This window comes from Macadamia integrifolia, chromosome 6 (assembly GCF_013358625.1).
Source record: "Macadamia integrifolia cultivar HAES 741 chromosome 6, SCU_Mint_v3, whole genome shotgun sequence".
NCBI lineage: Eukaryota > Viridiplantae > Streptophyta > Magnoliopsida > Proteales > Proteaceae > Macadamia > Macadamia integrifolia.
In genome coordinates, this window is record NC_056562.1 from 27,639,827 (window position 1) to 27,667,386 (window position 27,560).

At 40.7% G+C, this 27,560-nt stretch overlaps 1 protein-coding gene across 3 annotated transcripts; it reads left to right on the plus strand.

Annotated features, from left to right (window-relative positions):
* The first annotated feature begins 6,589 nt into the window (after positions 1–6,589).
* Positions 6,590–11,888, plus strand: LOC122082575. 3 transcript variants are annotated; one of them, XM_042650231.1, is made up of 6 exons: positions 6,590–6,728; positions 7,134–7,195; positions 8,447–8,666; positions 8,948–9,094; positions 9,468–10,035; positions 10,217–11,888. In XM_042650231.1, the coding sequence occupies exons 1-6, from the start codon at positions 6,675–6,677 to the stop codon at positions 11,812–11,814; spliced, it is 2,649 nt and encodes an 882-aa protein (XP_042506165.1). In that variant the 5' UTR covers positions 6,590–6,674; the 3' UTR covers positions 11,815–11,888. The 3 variants fall into 3 exon arrangements, with proteins under 3 accessions (XP_042506165.1, XP_042506167.1, XP_042506166.1); XM_042650233.1 differs by lacking the exon at positions 6,590–6,728 and adding an exon at positions 6,771–6,954; XM_042650232.1 differs by lacking the exon at positions 6,590–6,728 and adding an exon at positions 6,771–6,950.
* The last annotated feature ends 15,672 nt before the right edge of the window (positions 11,889–27,560 follow it).

Consider the following 27,560-nt stretch of genomic DNA (forward strand, 5'->3'; position numbering starts at 1 on the left):
CACCATATATAATAATAAATAATTCAATTCAAGTTAAGTTTATATCAAACTTAAAGGTAAATAAATTGTTTAAATAAAAAATTAGAAATCCTAAGAAATCACTTTAAACTGAAAACCGTTTATAAATTATTTCAATTTCAATATCTAAAAACATTTGTTAAAAAAATCAAAGATTGGAGCAGTAGTGTTTACACCAAAATTGTATTGATTAACACACTTAGCAGAAGGTAACATTTTGGCAGGGCAACAAATTAAAGAGCATTTAAAAGCAATAATCATGATTCCTATATTGAAGATTGGATCAGTAGTGTAGAGCTCTACCAAAAAAAAAAAAAGATCAGTAGAGTAGAGCCTTTTGATTCTGTCTCAGGCTCTCGGCTCAATTAAGAGTATCAATCTATCAATTTGATCTGATTTTGATCGAGTTGAATCAATTTTGGTATGATATTGGCTCAGTCAAAACTAAGTCGTTAAGTCAAAGTTTAATTTTGATTTTAATCCAATTTGGTCTGGGTTCTTATAGATTTTCTATTGTGACTATTACAGTTTGATATTGATTCTATTCAGATTTGCCTTTTTTTTTTTTTTTTAAATGTTATTTAACCAAGGTGTTCAATCCAACTTACACGTACCTCGACTAATTTTCGAGGAGACTAGTGCAGCAATCCACCACCACGATCTTCACTTAAATCACAGAATTGAACCTGAGACCATACGCCTATCAACAAAGATGTTGCCTTCCTAGTTCCTAATTTCGATGTTACAAACAAATATTAAAAAATTGTTTCACCTTTCATATCATTTCTCTATCAAATTTTGTTGGTTTGGTATGAATTTGGTCTGTTATTTGTTTCGATCGATTCTGATGAGATCATAAATCCAATTAAGGATGTGAATTTGAAATTGAAATCGAACCGTTTATATCAAAACCGCAAAACCGTTTAGTAAATGGTTTGGTTCTTGTTTCAAGTTTGAGACCAATTAGTTAAATGAGTTGGGATAGTTTTAACCGTTTAACCCATTGGTTTCAAACCGAATTGACACCGTGAAAACTAAACCGTTTAAACGATCTAATTAGCCCATATAACTATTAAATATTTGATTGTTTTAACAAAATATAATGATTTAATTTAGGAAAAAATTAAGGACCATAGAGGCTGTCCAATAGTCTATTCAATAATTCACTTCTATTATGTAGTTATGTAGTTAAATCCTTCCTTGTTCAGTGCCTCATTTAATTTGATACAAGATTGAAGCATTTATCAACAAAAGCTAAGTTAAGTTAGCAAACTGATTACTAACTATTTGGAAATCGTATGGAATAAATCGCGATAAAAACTATTTAAAACCGTGAATCAACAACGTTTAAAAATCATGGAAATGATTACGATTTCGAAAAGTACCATAACTATTTAGTAAATTGCACGATTTTAGTTTCAACCAAATAAATGTGAACCAAATCAAACTGCACCATATACATGCCAAAACTGAACCAATTAACACCCTTAGATCCAATCCCTGCATCAACCTCAATTCATGAAGCGTGATTAAGCTTTTGAGCTAACATGGGAGGATAAAATATAGTAGTATCGAACGGGAATCCAATGGTTATAATTTTATACTGTTTTTTTTGTTAGAAAGGAACCTAATAAAGACCGACAAACTTCTTGGAACTGGCCGGGGATGGAGCTTACAAAAGCGGTGCTTCTTTCTTTTTCTAGAGCTTCAATAGGCGAGTAGGTGGTGTTCATCTTTAGCGAGTGATTATTTCAACCCTAATGGATTCCTGCTGTTTTAAGTATGACCATTGAGAGGATTTGAGAAAATTATTGGGTCTATCAGTGGGCCCATATCTAAGCTCAGTAAGGGTTTTTTATTTTTCCCGTCCGGGAGCTAATGTAAATTTTGGCATTATGTCTTTCTCTCTTCCCGTTTTGAAATGTCCTTGCCCCTCTTGAATGATGTTACATCCTACACCTTCATTTTCATTAATGTCATCCATTAATCGATATATAACATCTCTGTAATTAAATATCAAAATGACCACTAAAACAAAATGTATAACTAAAGGGAAAGTTGTTCGAGCCACTGCTACTTTGTGAGCCATGAGTCATGAGCCGTAAGCCACACCAAGTCTCACTCTACTTTGAAAAAATTTGGCTGCTGCTTTGGTTGTAGGCTTGCAGGTACCCTACTTGGAGACAAAGATATAGATCGTGAAGCTAAGGTTCTCTTTGATATAGTTTATATTTGTATTTATTAGTTATTACCTATTTTTGAGAAATCATTTGTGGCAATAAATTATGGACCAAAAATAATAATTGTTTGATTACTATTTAGATAATAGATTGTATAATTAGGAATAGGTTTGGTAATTCCTATTTATAGAATATATTCTCTAAACATGAAACTTCAATCGCACGACATAGCGTGTAGCACAAATCCAAGGGCTGGGAGCATATTGGGCTGCTCGTCCATGCCTTGGGCTGCATGTCTGAGGGCTCCCAGCTCTTGTATCAACATTACATTGTAGCACGAACTACAAAGGAGCCCAATCCTTGAACACAATGGGATTCCAAGTCACAACATTTCATTCTAACATTCAATCAAACACTTTGTGGGCTCTGTCGATCTTCCCATATTAACCACAGTTGTAATGTCCTACGTCGTAGAAACGCAACACTAAAACGATGCAAAAGATAATGGTAAAAAAGAACAAATAATGTACACGGATTTTATAAGGTTCGACAAGGTTGCCTACGTCCCTGTTGAGATGAGATCCTACTTCATTATAAATGGAAAATAGGGTTACAGCGTTCATCCTCACACCTTTCAGTATTGCTTGTATTATGGAGAAAGAAACCTTTGCTACAAATATATAACGAAAAACCTTAATTCGGAAAGTACACAACTGCCCTCAAATAAAAAATTCGAGTAGGGGTTGAACCCACTTACACCCCCTGCATAGTGAGACCGTCTTCTTGCTTGTCGAGGCGCTGCATCAATACTCCTTGGATTAAACTGTGATGGAATACAAGACATTGTACACTAACACTACGCTGCCATGTCTTTGCCTTTCTCCATGGCGTGCATTGCCCTTCTTGACCCATGTCTTTTGCTTTACCGAAAATGCGGTGACTTGGGGCTTGAATAAGAGACTTGGGGCTTGCACTTATTCAAGGTGTTGCTAATTAGCTCTCTGGGAGTAGACTGTTAGGCATTTGATGTTGGTGGGGAAAACTAAGTTGAAATGGAAATACCTTGGCTGAAATTCAAGGAACAGAGGCGTTTTTGGCCCTCTCGTATTCTACCATGATTAATCTGTGCCTTTCTTTCACTACCACAACCTCTCATCCATCATCCTTTCTACACATCCCACCTTCAAGCTTCCAATTAAACGATTGCAGAAGCCAAGCCAACATCAGATGCACCGCCGGTAACAACCCTAGACAGATCATTCTCCCAGCATTGAACGAACGGTATAAGCTCAAAATCTCTTCCTCTAACATCAATCTCCGACGAGCCCAAGACCCTCTCAAGAACAAACGAAGTGGGGTTTGTCCATATACTGAGATCTCTACTAATAGCCCATCACCTAAATTCCTAACAGTTTTTTAATAAATAAGTAGTAGAACCTCCCTCTTTAATATTCTCCTCTGTTGTTCTCGCAATCTCACCTGCTCTTTGCAAAGCTGTCTCTGAGAGAGAACATTTTCAATTTCTGGTCTTGTACATCTTTTCCTTCCTCTTGCACCTTTGATTTTTTATTTCTCCTACTTTCTATTAAATAGAAACTACTCTACTATTTCATCTTATGGAGAAAGAAGCTGCCAAATAGAGAAGCTCAGAGGTCAATCTTTGGCCTTTTTCTTTGTTTTTGATGAATTCAATCTTTGGTCGATCATATAGGCAAACATCATGGACTTTTATAAAAAGAATCAAATGTACCAATTCACCCCTGATTTTTTAATTGTTATAACACGTGCTAATTAATGGTGCAGCACCAATGATTTGTGGCCACAAATCACAAATAGTTTTTCACTAATTTGTGATTTATTCTGACCTATAATATAACAAACAACTGTAAAAATAGAAATAGATTATATAAATAAAAATTGAAATCAAACCAAAGAGAACCTTAACTCATTGAAGAAGGCTAATCATCCCATTTCTTTGGCTGTGACCAATTAATCGTAACGTAGGTTGCAATCAGATTTTTTGAACTGGCTTGGATCCTCCCTAATGTGTCGTCGCCCATAGCACATCGAACGACTGGCAGCACCAAGCACGCAGCCATGGCCATTGGATGTACATTTGAGAGGTTGTGGTTCCAAAATTTCCACCCCCTCACCCCCACTCCCTCTTCCCAGATTTTGCCCCACCCCCTCTATGATTTGTCATAGGGGTGTCAATTCTAAGACCCACCTCAAAAACAATCCCTGGGTTTAGATTTTATTATAAAAGACAAATGGAAAACAAAGTGAAATTGATCATGAGAGAAAACTACTATATTACTAATCAAAAGCATTCTGGTGTAAGGAATGGTTTTTCTCTTGTTCATTTACCTCAGCTTTTTCATATAAATTGATGAAGTTCTGATCTAGGGAGAGTTTCTAAAGATTTCATTTTGGTATTATGGGTTTAGTTTCAGAGACAGTTGAGCAAGAAAAAGGGGGAAATGCTGGCTTCTAATAATGCAGAATAAAAATAGGGGTGGGTTTCTAATGATGCATACCCAGTTTCAGAAATATCCAGATGATGCACACCAATTGCAGAGATGAGAGCTTATGATGATGCATACCTAGTTTTAGAAATATTCAGACAAAAAAAAAAAAAAAACCAAATTCAGATGCATAGAGCAACCATAACTCCAAAACTAAATGAAATTTTCAGTTTCAAATGCAATCAATTCAATAACAACACAAATCAACAGAACAACCAAAAAAAGAAAAAGAAAGAGCAATCAGGCTTGAGATTAGAAAGGGTTTTTGTTGATCTTTCCCACAGAGATCAACAAGGTAGGAACTCTGGAATGAGTTGAACGATGACAGTGCAGTTGCAGGTAGAGATACTACCGATGAATCTAGCTGGTTGATGTAAGACGACGAACCTTGAGCTTCAGGAACTATAGGGATGAGAGAGTTTCAATGCTGGGTTACGGGAACCCTAGGAACCTAGAGCTTCAGGAGTTTGGAGATGGAGCTGTGTCTTCGAAAGTTTGGACGAAGATGAGTGGAGAAGGAGAGATGCAGGTTCACCTTCAGGTTTTTCCTTTGGAGTCGCCACTTGAGAGTTGTAGCGAGATATGGAGAGGAGTGCCTTCTATAGAGATTTTGTGAGAAAGGCTTGGGTAGATCGCATAATCTATTGGGAATTTTGTGAATTTTTCCCCCTCTTTGTTTCAAGAAACGGAAAAATAGGTCGAACTAGTTTCTCCGTTTCCTGTTTCTAGACACATAAATAGGCATAAATTTCTATTTCTGTTTCCAATAACAAATGAAACAAAACAGAAACATCAAACGGTTTTTGGGGTGTTTTTCCGTTTTTGAGCACAGAAAAACTGTTTCTGAAAACAAAATCAAATGGGCCCTAAGCTTGCACCTGTAGCCCCACCGAGCATGACATGTTTATAGTCCGACTTGGACCAGCCCGATTAATAAACGTGTCGGGCCTAAGCCCGGACCATTTATAAATAGGTAATACACGGTGCAAGGGGTAAGCCCGATAGGCCTCCCGACTGACTCAGCCTGTTTACAAGCCCGATTCGGACAAACACGTTTAGCCTGACCATTTATATAAGTATTTTGATTTTTTTGGGGATATATATTTTAATCAATTATCGGCTATAATTAAATGTAATATCTTTTCAAAATTATTGATGATTTAATAAAATAAATTAAAGTATCTTAAATCAAAAAAATGTAAAGACCGTTTAAAGCTTTATTGGTACATCATTCTATTTAAGACCCGATTAAATTTGATTAAGAGAAACTCAATTAAAGTCTAAAACTTGACCGAGCCCAACATGACATTGTCGAGACCAACTCATTCCTTAAATCAGTAAATCATGATCTAAAGACATAAACCCACCAAGCCCAGCCCAATTGATTGACACCCCTAAGTCTGTCATGTCTCTGTCTCCCTCTTCTTTTAAATAATCTGTCAATCTAGGGAATCTATTTCCGATGCCGATAGAAGAACAACCAAGATAGCCCATTTGATTCTCGAATCTTCAGCTTCCCTTGTTTATCATCAATCCAAGGCATCCAACACTCTCTCTCTTCTGCGGATGGATGATTCTTCACAATGGAAGGTTGCGATCATCGGATGACCACCCAAGAACCAATGCAGAAAGGATATTAAGGTAAAACTGGTAACGTATAGGCGAGATTTTTCTCTCCGTCCCGGAGGAAGCTTTCGTGAGTTGTCGTGACTTGTGACAGACCTGACTGACTGGTCGTCTTATATCAAAAATGGAAGGACTTGCGAAAAGTAAGAGAGAGGAGAATTGGCCTAGAGAGAGAAAAAGTGATGTTATTGTACACTTGTACAGATGAAGTTGCAACGGACAACGAGGATTGAGGATTATTGAGGATTATTGAGGATTCCCTCCTCAGGAGAGAGAAAGTGAGAAAATAAAAAAGAGATATAAAGTGCGATTGGTTGTGTAATAAATGAATGAAGGATTCTTTATTTGCTTCCGCTCCTGTGAGTCCTGTCACAGAAAGGTAAAGAAAAGAAGAAAGGATGATGTGGTAATCCCCACCAGGTGTACAGTAATAGTAAACGGAGGAATTATATCTCCTCTCTCTCTCTCTCTAAAATAGAAAGAGTTCAGTTTCCTTCTGTACTTAGCGATCTTCCCCTCCCCTCTATCTTTCTCTATAACCCTAGGAGGATGATTTGGCTTTGGGACGATGTTTGATCCTCTCCTCCTGTTCTAGCCTAGAGTGAGTGAGTTTCAGCTTATTAAATGACTCTTTGTTCCGCGGTTCGGTTCGCGGTTCGCTCTGTCGGCTTTGGTTTCTTATATTTTTCCTTGTTGGAGAATGGGAGGAGTTAGCAATTTGCATTTGTCACTTCTACTTGGGTTCCAAGAATTGGGAATTCCACTGATCTTTTTTTTTTGGTAGGACACGGAGATATCACGTTGTCTTCCATTGGAAGCTGCTCGTCTTTCCTTCTCTGGTTTCGGGTATCTTGCCTTCCCTTTTGGGCATTTCCATCTATTTATTCATTGTTTACTTTATCCACCTTCTTGTGTTTAGATTTAGCATGCGATTCCCCAACGCTTTACGCTTTCTTTGCTCCTTCTCTCCTGTTTTGGTTTGTTCGTTAATATTAGCAGAGACTTGTCATCTTTCTGTTACCGAAGAAGTTGAGTTGCCACTGGTTGAATGATCAAGTTTTAAAGTGAGATTGCTTTCGAAGGACTATTAGGATCTGGGTTCGATCGTTTCCCCTTTAGAGTTTAGAGTCTCTCTCTCTCTCTCTCTCTCTCTCTCTCTCTCTCTCTTTTGGTTGAAATTTGGAAATAAGAGAAGGTGAAAAAAAACTTCACTTTGCATGTAAGCAGGACTGCAGGAGTCCTCTGTACCATGCCAAATACTTGAAGCCTATGTATTTATTAACTAGAGATTATTTCTTCGCTATAATCACATATCTTTGTAGAACCCCAGATCCTAAAAACGTCTAGGCTCCATCGTATGGAAGTAAAATGGGCGAAAGTTAATTTAAGATCCTAGAATTATTCATTAAAGAAATTATCTTATGAAATTTAGGGTATGAGATAATGGGCTATTATAAAACGATACATCCAACATGTTTATTTTCTGTGAAATAATTTCTGTAATGATTTTTTTCCCTTAAATTTACTTTCGCCTATTGTATGTCCAAAGAACCAGAGCTGGAGTGAAAAAGGTTTTTTTTTTTTTTGGGTTAAGCAGGGAAGAGAAAGCACAATGAAAACTACTTTCTCTTTATCTGTCACTTTCATATCATTGAAGAGCAAGAATCCGAGTGGGAAGGAGTTTAAAGTCTTGTGTTGTGGCTGATTCATGCTTTTTCAGGCTCAAATAATGTAGATTTTGACTGCAAGTTCATCTTAATTTGCATCACCAGCCATTTATTTAAACCATATAAAAGCTAGCAACAAGTTGGAGAACTTATCACTGCAAGATTTATCTTTAGCAGTGTTTTCTTCTTGAGAAAATGTACTGGAGGTGATCAAAATTGTAGTTTATGATATAATTGAATGGAAAACTGATATAGTCTTCATAATTGGTTTATTCATTGCTTTATAATTAAAGAATTTTAGTTGATATGAAAGAAAATTGCGGTAATGATATACCTTCATTTCATCTGTTCACGCTGTGCATTCTTGCTTTTCTTTATTTTTTTCTCTATCTGCCACTTCTCCTCACATTTCTCTACAAAAATTGTGCAGACATGGGACTCAAGTATTCTCTAATAGATCTCAGCTTAACTTGGTGATAGCAAAGGATGCAACATCTGTTCTGAGGGGTGACAGTTTTTTCAAATTTCACGAGGACAGGATGCTGATGGGAGGTGATTTTGATTTGAATTCGGTGCAACAATATACTGATTCTCCTGAGGGTGTTCTAAAGAAGACAATGCTTCATCATGAAACTATATTCAAGAACCAGGTGGGAAGAATGCCTCTAGTCAAGGGCCTGAATTGTGTGCACTTTTTTTTTGGGGGGAGGTGGAGGTGGGGGTGGGGTGGGGAGAGAATTTCTCACATGATGTTTGCACGCACACACATATACTGCGAGTCAACCAAAATTCTTCTGAATGATATAGGTTTCTGAGAAGTCCCGGGACAGGTGGTCCACCAGCCCCATATGCAATACCTTGTGAGAGAAAAATATTTTCTTGAGACACCAGTTTAGTTTTGTATCTTTATTCCTGATTGGTTACTTTTCAGGTTTATGAACTGCATCGCCTATACAAGAAACAGAAGACGTTGATGAAGGACCTCAACCGGAAAGAATTAGATAAATATACTTCATGGACAGAAGACACAAAATCAATTGCATTACAATTTCAAGATCCGCAAAAAAATAAAACAATGGTAAACCAGGCTAGTCCTTGCAGATCTCATTTCTGAAGTCTAATTAATGAAAAATATCAATTAATGAAAGCGATCTTTGATTTATCTGTTGCGCCTGTGATTCACCATCAGAGATGTCACGATCCACATCCAATGCTCTTAGCAAGGAAATTTCCTTAGGCAGATTTGTGAACCTACCGAATGAATTTAACCAATACAGTATTTTCTGGATTCCAACTGTAACAATTTGCATGTAAACTCAGTAGAACCATGGAGTGGTGGGTTTGACTCTACCTTTGTGTGTGCAATGTACATTTCAGAGGCAGGAATATGCATCTGTTGGCTATCCCTTCCTGACTTGACAATGTTATGTTACCTATGACTACATTTTCAGGTGGGGTCAACATCATCTACCAGCTGGAATGCGCTGGAGGACTGCCAAGGTGCTTACTCTAAGCTTCAGCAGAAGCCTCTTGACCTTCAACTTTCAGTTGGAGAGTATATTAGTAATGCAGGAACTGAATTTCCTACGAAAGGAAATTTAAGGCCAACTGTCAAAGAATCCGGTGGAACAAAGGAGTTGCTTTGTCCTAACCATATTCCAGATCCAGAGGAAGTGAAACTCTCTCTCAGTACTGGAGGGGGCACAAGTGAGAAGGGATTTTCTAGCAGATCTTGTTACAATAAGGAGTCTTGTCTGTCTACCCTATGTGTGATTGATTCTGAGGAATCCATTGAAAGGAAATCAATTGAGGAGTTGAAACCCATTTCTTCCATCACTTCTGAATCTCCCACAGCATTTGTTGTAGACAAACATGAGGTACTAGCTCCTTTCCTATCCAATCTGAGCTTTTCAGGTAGATTGAAAAAGGATATAGGTCACCAGCCTTTCATGAATAATCATACCCTTGCAAACCTGAGTGGAAGGAATCAAGAAAATAAATCATGCTGTTCAGATACTGGTATGTTTTTTCGTGCTAGACATTTTTTTTGTGACTTCTGTGGTGCTGAAAATTTTTGAGTGTTCTGTGTTGCCGAAAATTCTTGAGTGTCAAGTCATTGTGAATCCAATTGTATTATTTGCGTTCTAGCCCTTATTGGGACTTGGTTTTCATTTGGTCTTTAATTTGGACTCTTTTGCAGGATTAAATGAATGCCAATCTAATGGCCGACTTATCAGTCTGTTCACATCAAAACAAATATCCTCTTCATGTGACAAAACACACATTGACCTTAATAGAGTTCGGCTTGATGAATCTTCTTGTTTCTCAAATGTTCCTTTGCTTAGCTTTCCATTTTTGACAGAAAATTCACCAGTTATCATCAGTGGACTTGTTAATGAATCCAATAATGGGACTTGGAGGTTCATGACTTCTCGGATAAATACAGATGACAACTTCTCTGATGAAACTTCTATTGTGCATCAACAAGATAATTCTGCATATTTTGCTCTGACGGATTCCAAGGGAAAATTTAGTGCCTCACAAGCTTGCAATGTGAACACAGCATGTAGAGAAAAAAGTGGATATAAAGGAGGGGTTACAGATCTTGAGCACGAGCCTGGGGATCTGCCGGGCCACTGGGAAGACTTATGCAACCAAGATGTGAAGCTTAGTAAAGAAGATGTAGACTTCTCACAACGAAATGACCGTTTATACAAGGATTACCGGGCACGTGCTTTGGATGTAACTCCCATCTCTAAAGTAGCAAGTAACCAGCTACACAAATTTTTAAGGTGTACAGATTCACCCCAAGCAGTAGATGATGCAGAAGTTGGGCAAATAGACTTTGAGAGTAGTGAAGAAGATGTGCTGTCCTCAGGTCCATTCAAAAATCATGCTGACGTTCAAGCTGAGCATTGCAAATCATCTGATGCTACTGGCAAGACCAATTGTTGGACTGCCAATAATTCTTGCTATATAAAGGATCTACAGTCTGGGGCTGTGGGTAAAGGAGAGCTGGAAAATTCAAAATCTGCTGCCTTTGAGGAAACTGGAGCTACTCAGTTAGGATCTCAGATCGCAGAAACCCATTCTTCTGAAGGTATAGGGGAATTGGAAATTTCAGGATCTTCCAACTCTCAGGAATCTGGAGCTACTCTGTTAGGATCTGGGGTCACAGAAGCCCGCTCTTCTGAACAGGACACCATTGTGGAAAATGGGTTTTATATTTGTGGTTGTACAGAGGAAAGGCCTTCCGATGGTACCAAAAAAATACCTCAGTGTCACGGGCAGCATCAAAATGTTGTAAAGGAAATGGATATTATGATCCAGAAAGCAGCCGAGTCCCTTATTCATATTTCTTTGGATAATCCGTTTTCTCCTCGAGACTGCTTCGGTGAGGCAGGATCAAATGCATTGGGGGAGGAGATGAGTGAGCAGCCCGAGTATTCTTCTGATTCTTTCGAGTCAATCACATTAAGGCTAACAGAGAGCAGTGTGGATGACTACTCTGTAAAATCAATGCCGGTTGAAGTAAATATAAATGAGACACACAAAGGTTGTGGATGGAAGCTGAAAAGGGGAAGCAGGCTTAAAGATTTCAGGAAAGACATACTGCCTGGTCTTGTATCACTTTCCAGGCATGAAATTTGTGAAGATATAAACATTATGGAGGCGATCTTGAGATCAAAGGAGTATAGGAAGGATAGATCCAGAAACATTGGTGGTGAGAACTGGAGTGTGCCTGTGAAAGGAAGGCGGTCAAAACTCAATTTCATTGGTAGAAGAATGTATTACTGAAAGTCAGGTGTAGGTCTCTGAATTGGATAGAAATTGAGCATTGATGGTTAATGAATTGATGCATTTACACCTTATAATATGTAGTCGCAATACTAGTAGAGTTTGTCAAGTCTGCCACAATTTCCCCACTCCGACATCTCTCACCAAATAGGTAAACCACAAGAGAGATATTAAACATATATATCTCACCATGCTCTGGATTTTCTCTGTATACCTCTAGCTCCCCAATGTGGAATTGTGGATTGCAATGAACGAGCTTGTCATATTACTGAAAGCTGTCAAAGCCTTTTCTAACAGCTCTATCATTTGAAACAATGTGTATTACTACATTGAGAAGTGTCCATTTGGTTATAAGTGAGGGGGAAGTAAGATAATATACTCCTAAAAACAAGTATACAAAATTTTGTCAATTTACTTCCAAGTTCTAACTAAATAATTCAAAGGTTAAGGGCTACCTTTTGAAGTAGCTCCCACCCTGGCATGTCTCGAGTTTGAGTCCCCCCTCCTTCCTCCGGTTGCCCTTCCTTGAGTTGGTTGCCACTTGACTGCCTTTGAGCTGCCATCCTAGTTGGCCATGGGTCCTTGATAGGAAATGTCCGGAAAAAATAGTCTCCTTTTTTTCTCCCATTTAGTTCTACAACACCAAGAGCAAATTCAGTTGAACCAATTGATGGAATATATATATATATTTTTTATTATTATTATTATTTTGGCTGGAGGGTTGGTGTGTGGAGTTACTAATGATTGATGGAATTGCGATTTGCCAACAAAGAAACAATTCCTTGACAATTAGAGGCTCAGACATTTCCGGAATCATGTTGCAGCCAAAACCCAACTTAGCATGGAGTCATGTACTTTGGATCTAATTATCAAAACCAGGCCTATAACTGCATGGACTTTTAAGGAAACCTCATTAACCAGGCTTGCCTCTGGAGCACACCTTGGGTTTGGGCCATTTCTTGCTTGCCATAACTATACTAGACCTAACACCTATAGACTCTGGATCACCTCTGTTTATACTGAAACTCAGGAACATCAACCCTAATGCCTCATTCTTTACGTGCATTGTTAAGTTTGTCTCGAATTCTTGACCCGTTTTGAATATTGACCCGATCCGACATATTTTGGTGGCGACCCGAATGGGATTTTTTCTGAGATCTGTGATGGAAGCAATCGGCCCAAGCCCGGAGTCCATCACTGATCTCGTATGGGGGTGCGGGGGGCGTAGCCCCCGCGGTATGGTTCGACCGGATCAACCGTGACCCGATGGGTCGAACCTCTATTTGGAGTATATATATATAATGTACTGTTGCTTGTTGAGAGTCATTGTATTCTAGGGTTTTCACGAAGCTAGGGTTTCAGGGCGAGTTCTTCCTCGCCGCTGCTAGATTGTAATCCTTCTTCTACATAGTGAATCATCTTCTTCTTCGCCCGAGGACGTAGCACACCACCCTGGTGTGTGAACCTCGTTAAATCTCTGTGTCGTACGGATCTATTGTCTCTCTTTATTCGTGTTTCTTGGTGTTTGATCTAACATGCATCTAAGGCTCGAATAATGCACTCATCCCATCGCAAGTTCTTTGATTCCGCATAAGATCCTCCTTCTGATTCAACACCATTGCTTAGTTCGATCTAAGTGGTTCTTGATGCGTCTTGACTTCTTGTTTGTTTTGTTATGAAGACCACCTCTGTTTGTACCGTTAGGAGAGCTTTGCCACATAATCCTAATGGATAGATTTTGGCTGAACTATGTGATGAAGACCTGACACACCATCTCGTTGGTTAAATTTCATCCCAAGTCAAGGGCCGGAGGACAAGTGCTCCAAATGACCCCTTACATTGCTTATTTAAAGGTATATCTTTAACCACTTACCCTGCTCGGCATATTTACAATTATTTTATAAGCACAGTTTGATAGCATTCCCAGACAAATATCTTTTATCTTTTGGTGGGGGCAGGGGGTAGGGGGAGGGATGGTTGGGGGATCTTTAGACTAGATGTGGAGCAGGAGGTCTCAGAACTAGGTATCTCCTAGGGGTTAGGCTCTACTACACTAGCCTCAAGGCAGCTGCGCTGGCAGTTGTCCTCGACAAGTACACCATCAATTGCATGATCCTATAATAAAGTCAATCTTACTGGTTTAGATTTTTTCTATTTGATTTTAGTTACAATTATCTTTGTATCTTGCTAATAATCTAGGGAGTAAAACCTGAGCCCAGCCTAGCCAACTTTGTATGACCCAGACAATATGGCCTATAATTTGAACAGGTTTAGGAGTTACCCACAATCCAAACAAGAAACCAGAACCCAATTCCATCTGCAGGGAAATTACAGGGGAAGGAAATGAAATTCTACAAAAAAAAAAAAAAAAAACCCATATTTGATTATTAATTCAATTTACATTGCGACCAAACAGAGCCGAAGGGATTTCAGATTTTCACGCTGAGGGCACCACTAGTGTAACCTATATTGTCTTGATCAACAACTAATTTCCAAAGAATCATTATCTCAGATATATCATATATACTAGTTGACTGGTCAATGGTCGAGTGACTCGAGTGGTCACACCCTAGTCTCGTTAACAAGAGCTTAAGCTAGCTCCTTAACCTACAATAGGGACCTCCCGACCTACTCCCAAGGGAGGCCCCCACTCCTATAACCTTACTCAAGGAAGCTAACCAGGATTAGACCGTTACCTTAACCCCTCATCATTAACCATGGTCAGGTAGGATTGCTTAACCCCCAAACTACTTAACCCCAGGCTCACCACAGTTGAGTTAGCTGTTATGAGATTTAACCATGGTCGGTGATGTGGTAAAAATTGACCAGCCGATCCTCCTTGCAGCTTCTTATGCTTTAACCGATATGTACAGAAGAGAAGATAGGGGAGAGCCGGGCTGACCCGATAGGGGACTCTCCGATGCCTAAGTCAGATCTTTCCACGGCAGATACGCAAGAGAGTTTTCAGTCAAAAGAAGTGATTGATCCTCTGTAATGAAGGCTTACCTTGATATTTATAGGCTGCTGATGGAGAGGGAGGAAGGTTTGTGGAGAGTCTTGTTTAGGCGTAGAGTCCTTGAGGGGAGTGGCTCTATGATTCTGGGAATATTTCGGATTCCAGAGCATGTTCTGCGGATATTCCTCTCTTATCTTGAAAATACAAGTCGTGAGAAGGGTGGACACTTTTGGTGACGTGAGTGGATTGAGTCTTGCCCCTATAATCAGGGGTCACGTTTCTTAAATGTAGGAGTGGACGTACACACACTTCTGGGCGCCTTTCCTGTGTGTGCCGAGCTAAGGCGAGGGAGGGACCGAGGTGGCATATCGTCCATGAGCCAAACCGAGGTGGCAGGTCAGCCTGAGGAGAGACTGAGGTGACAGGTCGGCCTAAGGAGGACTGAGATGGCATGTTGGCCATAAGCCAAACTGAGGTGGCAGGTCAGCCTGAGGAGGGACTGAGGTGGCAGGTTGGCCTGAGGAGAGATCGAGGTGGCAGGTCGACCTAAGGAGGGACCGAGGTGGCAGGTCGGCCATAGGCCGAACCAAGGTGGCAGGTCAGCCTGAGGAGGGATCGAGGTGGTATGTGGCCATGAGCCGAACTGAGGTGGCATGTCAGCCATCTGTCCACATTTGCATATACGCTTCAGCCATACTGAGGATGGAGACATATTCGGCCTCATCACTAGCCCACCACTCTAGCAGTTCGGATCGGTGTGCTAGAGCATTTAATTGGATCTTGACTTTCGTAAGGCGTGCACTGTCCATTCAGTGTGAAATGCGTTGCTTCTTCCGCGTGGTGCTCCACTGCTATTTCATCTCGGGCAGGCGAAGAGACCATTTTAGGTGGTTGCCACTTGTTCGAAGGTGGAGGCAGAGGAGAAACGCCTTAATAGGGAGCTGGATAAGGCAACGGGCTAGCTGGAGGTTGAGAAGAAGAGGGCCCGATCTGAGGAGGTCCGTGCAAATGATGTTGAGCTGAGGGCTGAAGAGCTGGAAAGTGAGGTTGCCAAGTAGCTTAAGGCCAAAAGTAACTTTATTAAGGAGAAGGATGCTCTCCAGGGTGAGTTTTCTGAGGTTCAGGACGCTAACAGGAAGAAGGAGGAGGAGCACGCAGCTAAGATTGGTGAGCTGGAAAAGCAGCACCGGGCCAAGCTGGAGGCAAACGATGAAGCTGTTGTTGAGTGGTGGTTGAACTCCCCAGTTGGTCAAAAATGGTTGGTTGACGTCAACATCACTTCATTTAATGCCAGCTCGGATAATGCCATCCAGTTCGTGCTAGGAAAGACGCCAAACTACGATCTGACAGACTATGAGCAGCGCGCTCTTGCCCCTGCTCCTTTGGTGCAGCTTGGTGGCCCAACCGACTTTGGGGAAGAGGTGACCCAGGCTGACCCTAAGGACCCTTCTGCCAAATGAAGTGCCATGCCCGTAGATTAGTCCCCCAATCCTTGTATCTTTATTGTTATTTTCTCTTTCTTTGATGTAAATGTCTGCTTCAGGAGTGATGTAGTTTGAGGGCTTTTACCCCTCTTTTATGAATGAAAATATTTGATTTAATGTCTTTGTCTCTCAGAATTCTTGTGACTCTTATTTTCTTGTATTTTAAGCGCGTCTCCAAATGAGTTTTAACGTCGGAAGAATAGAGACTAGTCTATCTATCGGAGTGGGGCTCCATTCCCTAACTGAACTTGGAATTGGTCTTCCATGTCTAGCTTATGGGCTCTTGAGATGCCAAACCTGGGTTTGGTCTTGGTAACACCGAGCTGGGGCTCGTCTTCACGAATGCTGAGTTGGGGCTCGGTCTTAGTGGATACCGAGCTGGGGGCTCGGTCTTCGTAGATGCCTTAGGTGCTAAGGTCTTTTGAAGTGCCAAACCAGGGTTCGGTTTTGGTAGCGTCGAGCTAGGGCTCGATCTTCGTGAATGCCTTAGGTGTTAAGGTCTTTTGCAGTTCCAAACCTGAGTTTGGTCTTGGTAGTGCCGAGCTGGGGCTCGGTCTTCGCTATTGTCGAGTTGGGGCTTAGTTTTAGTGCCTTAGGTGCTAAGGTATTTTGAAGTGCCAAACCTGGGTTTGGTCTCGGTAGCACCGAGCTAGGGCTCTGTCTTCGTAGATACCGAGCTAGGGTTCAAAACTTCGTAGATGCCGAATTGGGGCTCGGTCTTCGTAAATTCTTAGTTGGGGCTCGGTCTTGGTGCCTTAGGTGCTAAGGTCTTTTGAATAGTGATTAAGTATTGAGGGTGAACCCTTCGTCTATTATTAGCTGGCATGCACATGTAATGAATACATTGCTTCGAAATAGAGTTAAATCTGCTCCATGAATGAAAGTGAATAATGTGATTCGAGGAAGTTCAGTATTTCGTCGAGACGTTCAGTGCTCAGTAGTGCCTTGAGCTGGACAGTTTTTATTGGCTCGGCCTCGGTCAGTGGGACAGTGAGCAACTTTTCCATAGGCTCGGCTTGGTGTAGAAGACTCTCGTCGTGGCAATTGATGATTTCTACCATGCATGCTAGGCCAAAACATGGTTTTGTAATAGACTTCATGAAGTTGGCATAGCACTCTCGGGACTCTTTCTAGCTGGACATGCATTCCCCGATTCCTTTGCTTATGGAAACCTTGACCTTCATATGCTTGGTAAACACAAGAATTGCATTGTAAGGTGAGGCTATCTTTGTGACCATGAACGAGACCATGGTAGTGGCCGTTTGAGCTCCCTGACCGGTGATTATTAGTAGGTTGACTACTCCCTCTAGCTTTGCCGGTGCGCCTGAAAATCCGTACAAAGGTCCAGGGGCGGGCTTTAAGGATTCGGTGCCAAGCCCTAGTTTCATGAAAGCTTCATATGACATAAGGTCGGCAGATACTCCCATGTCTATTAGCACCCTGTGGAAGAGGTGGTTGGCCACCACTAATTCTATCACGACAGTGCCATTGTGAGGCCAATTCAGTTCTTCCAGGTCCTTGTCTTAGAATTTGATGGGAGGATCTGCTTTGAGGGTCATGACGGGCTGTTCCGTAATGCACACAAACTGTGTGTGAGCTTTGGCCCTTCTTACTGATTCCGCAGTGGGTCCTCCCATGATGGTTAGGATGGCTGAACCCACAAGCTGGTTGTAGTATGGGTCGGATCGGTTAGTGCCAGGCTCCTTGGGCTGCTCAACCCTATCTCGGCTAGGCTCGACCTTATTTCTTCTTGGCTCGGGCCAGTTTCCTTCACTATATTTCTGCTTTAAATATTTGTTAAGGTACCCTGCCTTAATGAGCTCATCAATCTCCCTTTTCGGCAACTTGTAATATTCAGTGTTGTGTCCATGGTCCTAGTGGTATCGGCAATACCAGTTGGGGTTCCTCTCCGCTGGCTTAGCTACCATTGGTTTGGGCCAGCAGAAATATTTCTGGTCTTAGATCTCCAGAAGCTGATTTTTTCGTGAGCGATTGAGCTCATACAATTCAGGTTCAGCTGTGTCAAGCGACCGATCTGTCCTATTCTTCTTTGGCTCACGGGAGTCATCCCTAGGCCTTGGGGGTCTTCTCTTTTCATTTTCTGGTTGCTCATTTCTGTTGGTTATCCCCTTGGCGGCTAGGACCTCTTCCATGTTGACATACTGATTACACCTCCTTAGCAGCTCGGGCATCGTATCTGGCAAGTCAAGGGCCAGAGATTGGACCAGATCGGGTTGCATGATCGCAATACAGAGCAAACTGTAGGCTACTCCATCTTTGAGATTCTTCACTTCCAGGGTCACTTTGGTAAGTAGGCGAGGAAATCCCGTATAGTCTCCCTGATCTCTGTCTCATGTTCATCACGTTTTGTGAGGTTTGCTTCTGCTTTATCCTAGCTTGGAAATGAATGAGGAACACCCTCGTTAGTTCTTCATAGCTGTGGATGGACCAGGGTCTCAAGTTCGACATTCATACTAGTGCGACATCCTTCAGTGAGGCTACGAAAACTCGACAGAGAGTTACGTTCAATCTCCCACGGATAGTCATGGTTAAACTGTAGTACAAGAGATGATCGTAGGGGTCCATGGTGTCGTTGTATGTGTTAAAGATGGGCACCATAAAATTTGGGGGCAGCTTGACATCTATCAACTCACCGGATAGTGCATTATGGGCTGGGATAACCGTTATGTGAGTTGGGTGCCTCTGTCTTTGTATTCCTTCAATCCGCTTAGTGAGACACTGGATGCGCCATTCCAGGTCATCCCCTCTCTCCTCAGCTCGATAGCCCGAGGAGCGGTGTTCCCTTTCAGCTGGTCTGGGGTTTCTTCCTCAATCTTGAAGTCTGTCGGGTCGGTCCTCTCCATGCTGACACGTACCCCTAGCTGGCCTATGTGGCAAGTGCTGGCGTTCTTCTTCCCTAGGTGGAGATCTATGAGCATCTTGTCTCTAGGGGCTCCGGTCTCTAGTTGAATGACGTACCCTCCCGTTCTAGGCAGGTGAAGGCCCTTGTTAACGTCTCTCGGTGGGAGATCGAGGTGGCACCTAGGGAACTGTTCGTGATGTCCTAACAGACCCCCTCCTTGTTGTTGATTAAGGGGCGACACTGTTATCAGGTGTTTCACCTTGAGCTCGCCTATCCGGAGCTGACCTAGGTAGCTGAGCAGAGCCTGTATAGGGCACGAGAAGTGCTAACCTGAACTGGCGTATGAAGTCCCGCACCAGGTTGTTGGTTGTCAACACCTACAACTGCAGACTCTTGATTTGTTCTTCTACAATTAGGTGGGTCATCCGGGATGAAGGCCCTTAGCGAGATTGCTGAGGGTTTCGATCGCGTTGCCCTCCCTCTCCTGGAGTAACCCCTACAATTGCTTGAACTTGTGAAGGCCTCAGTACAGGCCCCTCTATTGCTGGGGCATTCTCCTGATTTGCCATTGGAGGTGGGCGAGGTTCCTCTACTTGCTCAGGTAGCAAACCATGAGACGACCTTACTTGTGTTGTAGTGGAGGAGACGACCTTCTCACTTCTTAGTTGCACTGCTTCGAGTAGCTTTTCGTATAAGTTTTTCACAAACGGTGCCAATTTGATGTGGTAAAAATTGACCAATTGATCCTCCTTGCAGCTCTTGATGCTTCAATCGATCTGCATAGAAGAGAAGATAGGGGAGAGCCGGGTTGACCCGACGGGGGACTCTCCAATGCCTAAGTCAGATCTTTCCACAACAGATACTCAAGAGAGTTTTCAGTCAAAAGAAGTGATCGATCCCCTGTGATGAAGGCTTACCTTGATACTTATAGGCTGCTGATGGAGAGGGAGGAACGTTTGTGGAGAGTTCTATTTAGGTGTAGAGTTCTTAAGGGGAGTGGCTCTATGATTTTGAGAATTTTCCGGATTTCAGGGCATGTTCTATGGATATTCCTCTCTTATCTTGAAAATTCAAGTTGTGAGAAGAGTGGACACTTCTGGTGATGTGAGTGGATTGAGTCTTGCCCCTATAATCAAGGGTCACGTTCCTTAAATGTAGGAGTGGACTTACGCATGCTTCTGGGCACCTTTCCTGTGTGTGCCGAGCCGAGGTGGCATGTCATCCATGAGCTAAACCGAGGTGGCAGGTCGGCCTAAGGTTGGACTGAGGTGGCATGTCGGCTATAAGGCGAATCGAGGTGGCAGGTTGGCCATCAGCCGAACCGAGGTGGCAGGTCTGCTTGAGGGGGACTGAGGTGGCAGGTCGGCCTAAGGAGAGATCGAGGTGGCAGGTCGACCTAAGGAGGGACTGAGGTGGCATGTCGGCCATAAGCCGAATAGAGGTGGCAGGTAGGCTTGAGGAGGGACCGAGGTGGCCTGTTGGCCAACTCGAACCGCGGTGGCATGTCAGCCATTGGTCCAGGTTTGCATACACGCTTTAGCCTTGTTGAGGATGGGGACATATTCGGCCTCATCAGTCGGGTTAACCATTGTGAGAAACTAACCTAAGTTGAGTTAACCGTTGTGATCCTGGCTAGGTCAGCCATGATAAAGGATAATCCCTCCAATAGGGAGAAGGCCCGTGGACACATGCCCGAGCCTCTCGACCAATGAGAAAGACTCATCTCACCTATATAAGGGGCACTAGCCAGGCCTACAGGTAAGACTCCCAATCGACTAAATTATTGAGGAGCCAGGCCTACAGGTAAGACTCCCAATCGACTAAATTATTGAGGGGAGAAGGAGTATCTTTGGATCTAACTTTGGCATCGGAGCCTGGCCCGGGAGTCTTCTCCAGGCTAGCCTCTAATCTGTATTGTGCAGGTTCATGTGATTTGGAGTCGTGCAACAACAATCACCAACCAGCAAATTAGGGCTGAGCTTCTGAATTCTATTTGTTATTGGAAAATACGGGCCAACATTTCTAGATTATATGTAAAATGAATGTGGATGTTAAAGAGTTTCCATTCATATTCAATGAACCTATTGTTCCCATAAACCATGATATAATCATTGAAAGTGGGGAAGATTGTAATGGATGATTTTAAGTACAAAGTAGAGAATCTTGGAGATTATCTCAATATGAAGATCCACAATCATATCATCTATGATGTTTGCTTTTTCTCTCTTTCCTAACACCATGATTATCCCTGGAAAGTACCATCACTTGTGCTAGCAGTAATGGTCATGCTTCACTTAATTGTAGTGGAGAAGTGGATTTTGAATCTTTGGTGGAAGTCACCAATCTTTCTTTCTGCCTCCTTTTGAGGTAAAACCCATCAAAAGATATTTAAGATTGGGGCATGAGATTGTTGTATGATTGCGTGGCTCTTGCAGCAGTTAGGTAAGATGCTAATGCTTTTCCCATGCTGTTACATCGATGCAGGATCAATCAAAAATCAAGATCAATAGATACTGATATTAATCCGGATCCGTGGACATAATATCAATACCGATTTGTCAAGCCATAGTTACACTCATTTTTTTCTTCCTGATAGATATGGTAAAGGCCTTTAAAGATTAGGATTAACATTATGGTCCACTTTTATCATTTTTTGGTAGAAGAAGACGTGGGGCGGTATGAGGAGCTGGTGACTGAATAAGGGATGCAAGTGAGGCAGAAGGAAAAGTGAAAGAAATGGAAAGAATGAGACGCGGGTGATCGCCCATGCATTAAAAAAATGTAAAGAAGACAACCTCTAGTGGCCTATGGACCCTCGGCATAGGAAGGACTTGATAAGTATCCTTTGATGGAGATCCTCTTTAGTGGTGGTGGAGAGAGGCCAGTGCTCATTCAGCAACTGAAAGTCCCTTGGGGTATATATCCAAAGTGTTCCTAATAATCAGATGTACCCCAAAATCAGTTCTCAAATCTGAAATCTCAATGATTCTAGGTTCCTTTATATTGTAAGTGTTCGACTCCCACTAGGCACATCTTGGGCCACTCACACGGGGGTGTTTAGTGTTCTTCACTGCTTTCAGTGAAAATTAAATGGTTCTAATTCAACCTCGGTATGATCGGTCTATACAGTTGTAGGGTCAGTAGGGGTCCGCGAGACTAGTTAGGCCGGAGGCCTGAATACCTATCGCTAGCAAAACAAAAAAGTGAAGGAAATGAAGGTAAGGTTGATCTGAGCACTTGAGCCCTCAACAAATAGGATACTATTTCCCATTGCAGATAAATTACATCAAAATGTCAAATAAGCAAACTACTAATTTCTTGTACACCTTTACTTAAAAAGTTTTGGCAAGACTGAAATCAAGTTAGCATCGGGTCATGTTCCACCTTCCAAAACTTTAAAACATACAGTTTCATCCACGTCATATAAACTCTTCTGTCCTCAATAAAATATATGAAGCACAAAGTTTAGATATATATTATTAGAGAGGGAAAGCAGAGGGGAGGAGGGAAGAACTTTTCATGATTGCTGATGAAAAGATCAACGTCATGAAGTCTTAAGTTTTAAGTTGTTTTTTTATTTTTTGGAAGAAGATGGGGGTGGAGATTGTGATGTGAGCGTGAAATTGATACGGGTAGTTTTTTTTTTTTTTAATAAAAGAAAAATACATACATCTAAGATCATAATTACTCTATTCCCACAAAGTGAAGGAATTCTTCATCCTTTGCCATTGGTTAAGGAAAACTGAATCCTAATTTTAGAAGGTAAAAAAAGAGTGAAGGACAAAATGACCAATTTGATGGGTCTACAAGATCAGTGTATGTTGAAGTGATCTGAGTCAAAGAGTATGTGAGAGAAGTTTTTAATCTAAGATGTCAAATAAATTAATTTTGAATGAATAGTTGGAAGATCAAGGATTCTTAGAGGATAAAGTTTTCCCTCACCGTTCGGTAAAGGAAAACATGGTCAAGATGTGACCCCCTTCTCTCCCCTTATCTCCCCCCTCTATTGTATGCTTCGAATGGGCTGCGGTGAACTGATGCCCATTCACCGTGGCCTCATGAAAACTCAGTCCATTCTTAAATGTTAATAAAAATAAATTAACCTCATTGTAGAAGAAATGAAATTCTGGGAAGACCCGAGGTTGGATACATGAAATTGTACCTAACCTTTGCGGACTCATTCAAAGTGAATTGCATATTCGTCCTATGTTTCTAGGACCTTGATCTCTTTTGGCTTCTTTTTTTTTCTGTTGGGTGGAGGGAGAGAAAAATACAAAAAATGAATTAAGATTCTACATATAACCACGACATTTTCTCACAAGATGGAAGTAGTCAATATGAACTTGGGGCTATGGATAGAATTTAGCAAACCTTAAAAGCCACATAAGTTTTTTTTTCCCTCCCTCGACAAAAGAAGTGTTGAACATGGTATCAAAGCTATCAAGCTCACTACACTTGTACTACATTTATGTTTGATAACCCAAAAGAAGAGGTCATATATGCCACATATAGTACCACCAAAGAGGAGAACAATGACATGTGAGAGGGAGTGTTTGGAATAATCCCACAATTGAAAATCTACAAGATCTTAAAAGATTTCATTTACTAGTTGAGATTGATCTCCACCTAACAACTTAACTTTTTAATTAAACACTTTTTAACTTTTGGTTTAAACATTGCAACTAGGCTAATATGTAGATTCCTTGATTAAGAGTTGTTTTGTAGCAATAAATGAAAAAAAGAATTGAGGGGTAGGCTGTGGGCCTGTGGCCATGCATTCCTAGATTTGTTCCCTTGGGGAGCCCATGCTAGATTGCTACACAAGGGACGTTACAAGCTATGAGATCTCTCAACCCCACAAAAATAGGATTATGGACACACATACACATCACGCCGACACTCTTACACAACTGTTCCATATCTATTATAACTGTAAAGGGTAAGGCTTAAGGCCAACAACAAGTGGGCCCAAAGCCCTTGTCACTGTTCCTGAGCTGAAACAGTGATTGATATGGCCCAAAAATCCATTGTGAGCCCCATTGTTTCTGGCCCTGTGGGCCTCATAAGAACTAGTATTACACACAGAGTGGACCCCCTAGATTGGTGAGACATATAATAATGACCCACCAAGTTCCCAACTTTGTATTATCCTTCTTTTTACCTATTTGTCCAGGAAAAAGATGTTTAAAAAGCTGAAAATTTCAACCATGTCTGATGTACTAGGTAACAGTAACAGACAAAAAAAAAAAATCTCTTCGTTGGCCACATCCAAACAATTTTTAGACAGGCACGGCTGGATTTGCCAAGTGGAAGGGTGATTTGGTAATTCTAGCCATTGGATGGATAAGGAACGTCCTAGATTGACTATTGGTAAATCTAATTTATTTACCATACCTTGTAATGGCATATCCATCGTTTATGTCCATGAATCCCTTAGTGTTGTGCTACATGCCTTTGGGGATTCTTAAAATTTCAATGCTTTATTTTGTCAATAAACAAATTCTATTTCAAATTTTACATAAAAAATAAAATAGAAATTTGGGTAAAGTATTATCATGGTTTGAGGAATTGGAGTTAGGATCGACAACAGATCAAGAGAATTGCTTCAATTTAATCGAAATCGACTAAGCTTGATCCCGTTTCTGGCCAATTTATTCAACCATCTTTTGAATCACCTATTATGCATGTTTGATCTGCATTGTTATCCATTGCTTGCTTTTCTTAGTCGGTAGAAAAAAATAAAACTTACCTCTTGTACTTAGATTCCCAAATTTATTGAATACAAAATTTCATAGTTTTAAGAACTACTTTTTTTTTTTTCTTATGATTTGCATTTGTAAGGTTATGACTGTTTCCGATCAATTTAAGGCTCATTCTGATGAATCCCATGCCTGATTCCGAGTTCTTAAACCTTGAGTGTAATGGGCTTTTCATCAACAATCAATTCTAGAAAATCCGTCTAGAAATGAATATCATTTTGTGTGGTTTTGTTGGATCGAAAAAATCATTTTCAAATTTTCTATTTTGGTAAAAAACTATTTTCAATTTCAAAAAATTGTGAGAGACATTTTCAATTTCAAACAATGGAGTGAGATGTCTCCTGAAGATTATTATTTATAGTTGTACCGTTATCCACCGCACATAAGAATTTTTTTTTTTTTTGGGCTAAAGAGATTTAATTGAATGAATGGTAGAAGAATTCTTATGGGAAGAAAAATCCTCACATCAAGAATACGGGCAAGGGTGTCAATTGTTTTCAGTTTCAATTTTTTTTTTTTATTTAGTTTTGTTTCGTTTCAAGATATAGCATATGGAAACAAAAATCAAAATTGAATAAGAGCCTATTTTTCAAATTAGAACCACATCAATTTGGTTTGGTTTCAGTTTTTCAATACATAAATATACACCCAGTAAGTTAGTTGGCCATGACGCTCAGTAGGATAAAATCGGCACACACACACACATAAACAAACCTTTTTTGATTGGGTCATAATCCATAGAACTTTTTTCGTACATTAACAAGGTATTGAATTTATCATCCATATTGACTAAAACATTTAAAAAGAATATAAATTCTTTGGTTTGAAAATGAGAAATTCGTTTTAGTTTGTCAGTTTCAATCATGAAACCAAGAAAATACTTTACATTTTTAAACAAAAATTGAACCGAGTTATTTTGGTTCAGTTCGATTCGATTTCAAATATCTAGTTTCGATTTCGATCTTAAATTGACACCCTTAATATGGGGATTTTTTTTTTTTACGCCTCTCTCACATCCTAGTATGTGGGACCTGCATTGACACTCTTTTCTTTTTTATCACATGGACCCTTATCGATGAAACTTTTTCTTACATCGTGATTGTTGTAACAGGGGAGATTCCTTATTCATTAGCCATGTGAGATTGAAGAATACTATCCCAATTTTTTTTTCTTCAAGCATAGACTAGCACAAGGACTAAGGATTTACTCCATGTCAAGTCCATCTATGGATTCATGACCCACTTTTTACAATGAGACAAAGGGAAATCAAGTTGAAACTGAAGATAATTAATGGGAGAGGGTTTCCAATTTCTACGAAGAATCTCATACTCAACATCAATCACGACGTAGGAAATGATTTTGTCCAATTGAAGACCCACGAGATCAGGGAGTAGAGAGAATGTCGACCCAAGAATCAAATGGTCACAAAGTGATAGAATGTTGAAAAGCAACCCGGTATTGCCCCCGCAAAGATCTTTTTCTCCTTTAATTTAGGGGATAAGGATATGTGAACTGTTGGAGAGAGTATGCTATTTTAAAAATGAAAACCTAACTATGCATAAATGAATGGAAATTACAAAGAAACAATCACTCAATATAAGGATTTATTTGGTTGGACAAAATTGCATATGTCCATGATGATATGAAATCTACTTCTCTATCAATAGAGAATAGCTTACAATTGCTCTTCCTTGCACCTCTCTCTGATTATAGAGAAATGCTACCTTAGCAAAAATATTACAAAGAAACATTACATATAATTACATTTTTATTGAAGTACCCATATAAACCCTAAAAGAATTTCATCGGGACTGCAGACCAATAAGTTCATCAAGGCCCTAGTGACAAAGATAATATGCAAAGTAGACCAGTTCTTTCAAGTCTCGAGGCCTAAGGCCCTACAACCTCTTAATGATGTTTCAGAATCAATCCCACAAATTCACATAACAAGAATGTAAGACATCTTACCCCCAACTAGGGGTGTCAACGGTCCGGGTCGGTGCGGTTTCGGTCCGGTTCCACCGGTTTTGGTGTGAGTTTGGAAGTGACCGAAACCGACCCAATAAGGATTTATCGGTTTCGGTCCGGTGTCGGTTTCGGTGCGGTTTGGGTTCGGGTTGGTACCGGTTTAGATTTATTAGGTTCATTTCGGTTTGGATCGGTTTTTTAAACCGGTATGAAACCATTAGGAAACAACCAAATGATGAATTGTTGAACTTCGATTTCTTAAATCGATTTGTAACCGGGTTGGTTTTGATTTTTGGTCTAGTTTGAATTCGATTTTCCATACAAATGTATACAAAACTATTCAAATTTTAATTTTTTTAATGAATTTTGGAGTGTTTCGGTTTCTTACCGGTTTGGTTTCGGTTTCGGTCTGGGTTTTGAGCCGGTTTCGGTTTGGTTTCGGGTTCATCCGGTTTTCGGTGCGGTTCGGTTTGGTTTTGGGGTTACAATACTTGAAATCGAACCGAACCAATAAGGCTTCGGTTCGGTTCGGTCCGGGTTGTTATCGGTTCGGTCCGGCCGGTTTTACCGGTTCGGTTTAGGAATTGACACCCCTACCCCCAACAATTAGCAACTTTGTATCTATCTCTATTCTCTTCACATAAAATGACATCATTACCCTCCAATATAAATTATCATTTTACCAAATCTCAGCTTTGCTTCAAAAAAAAAAAAAA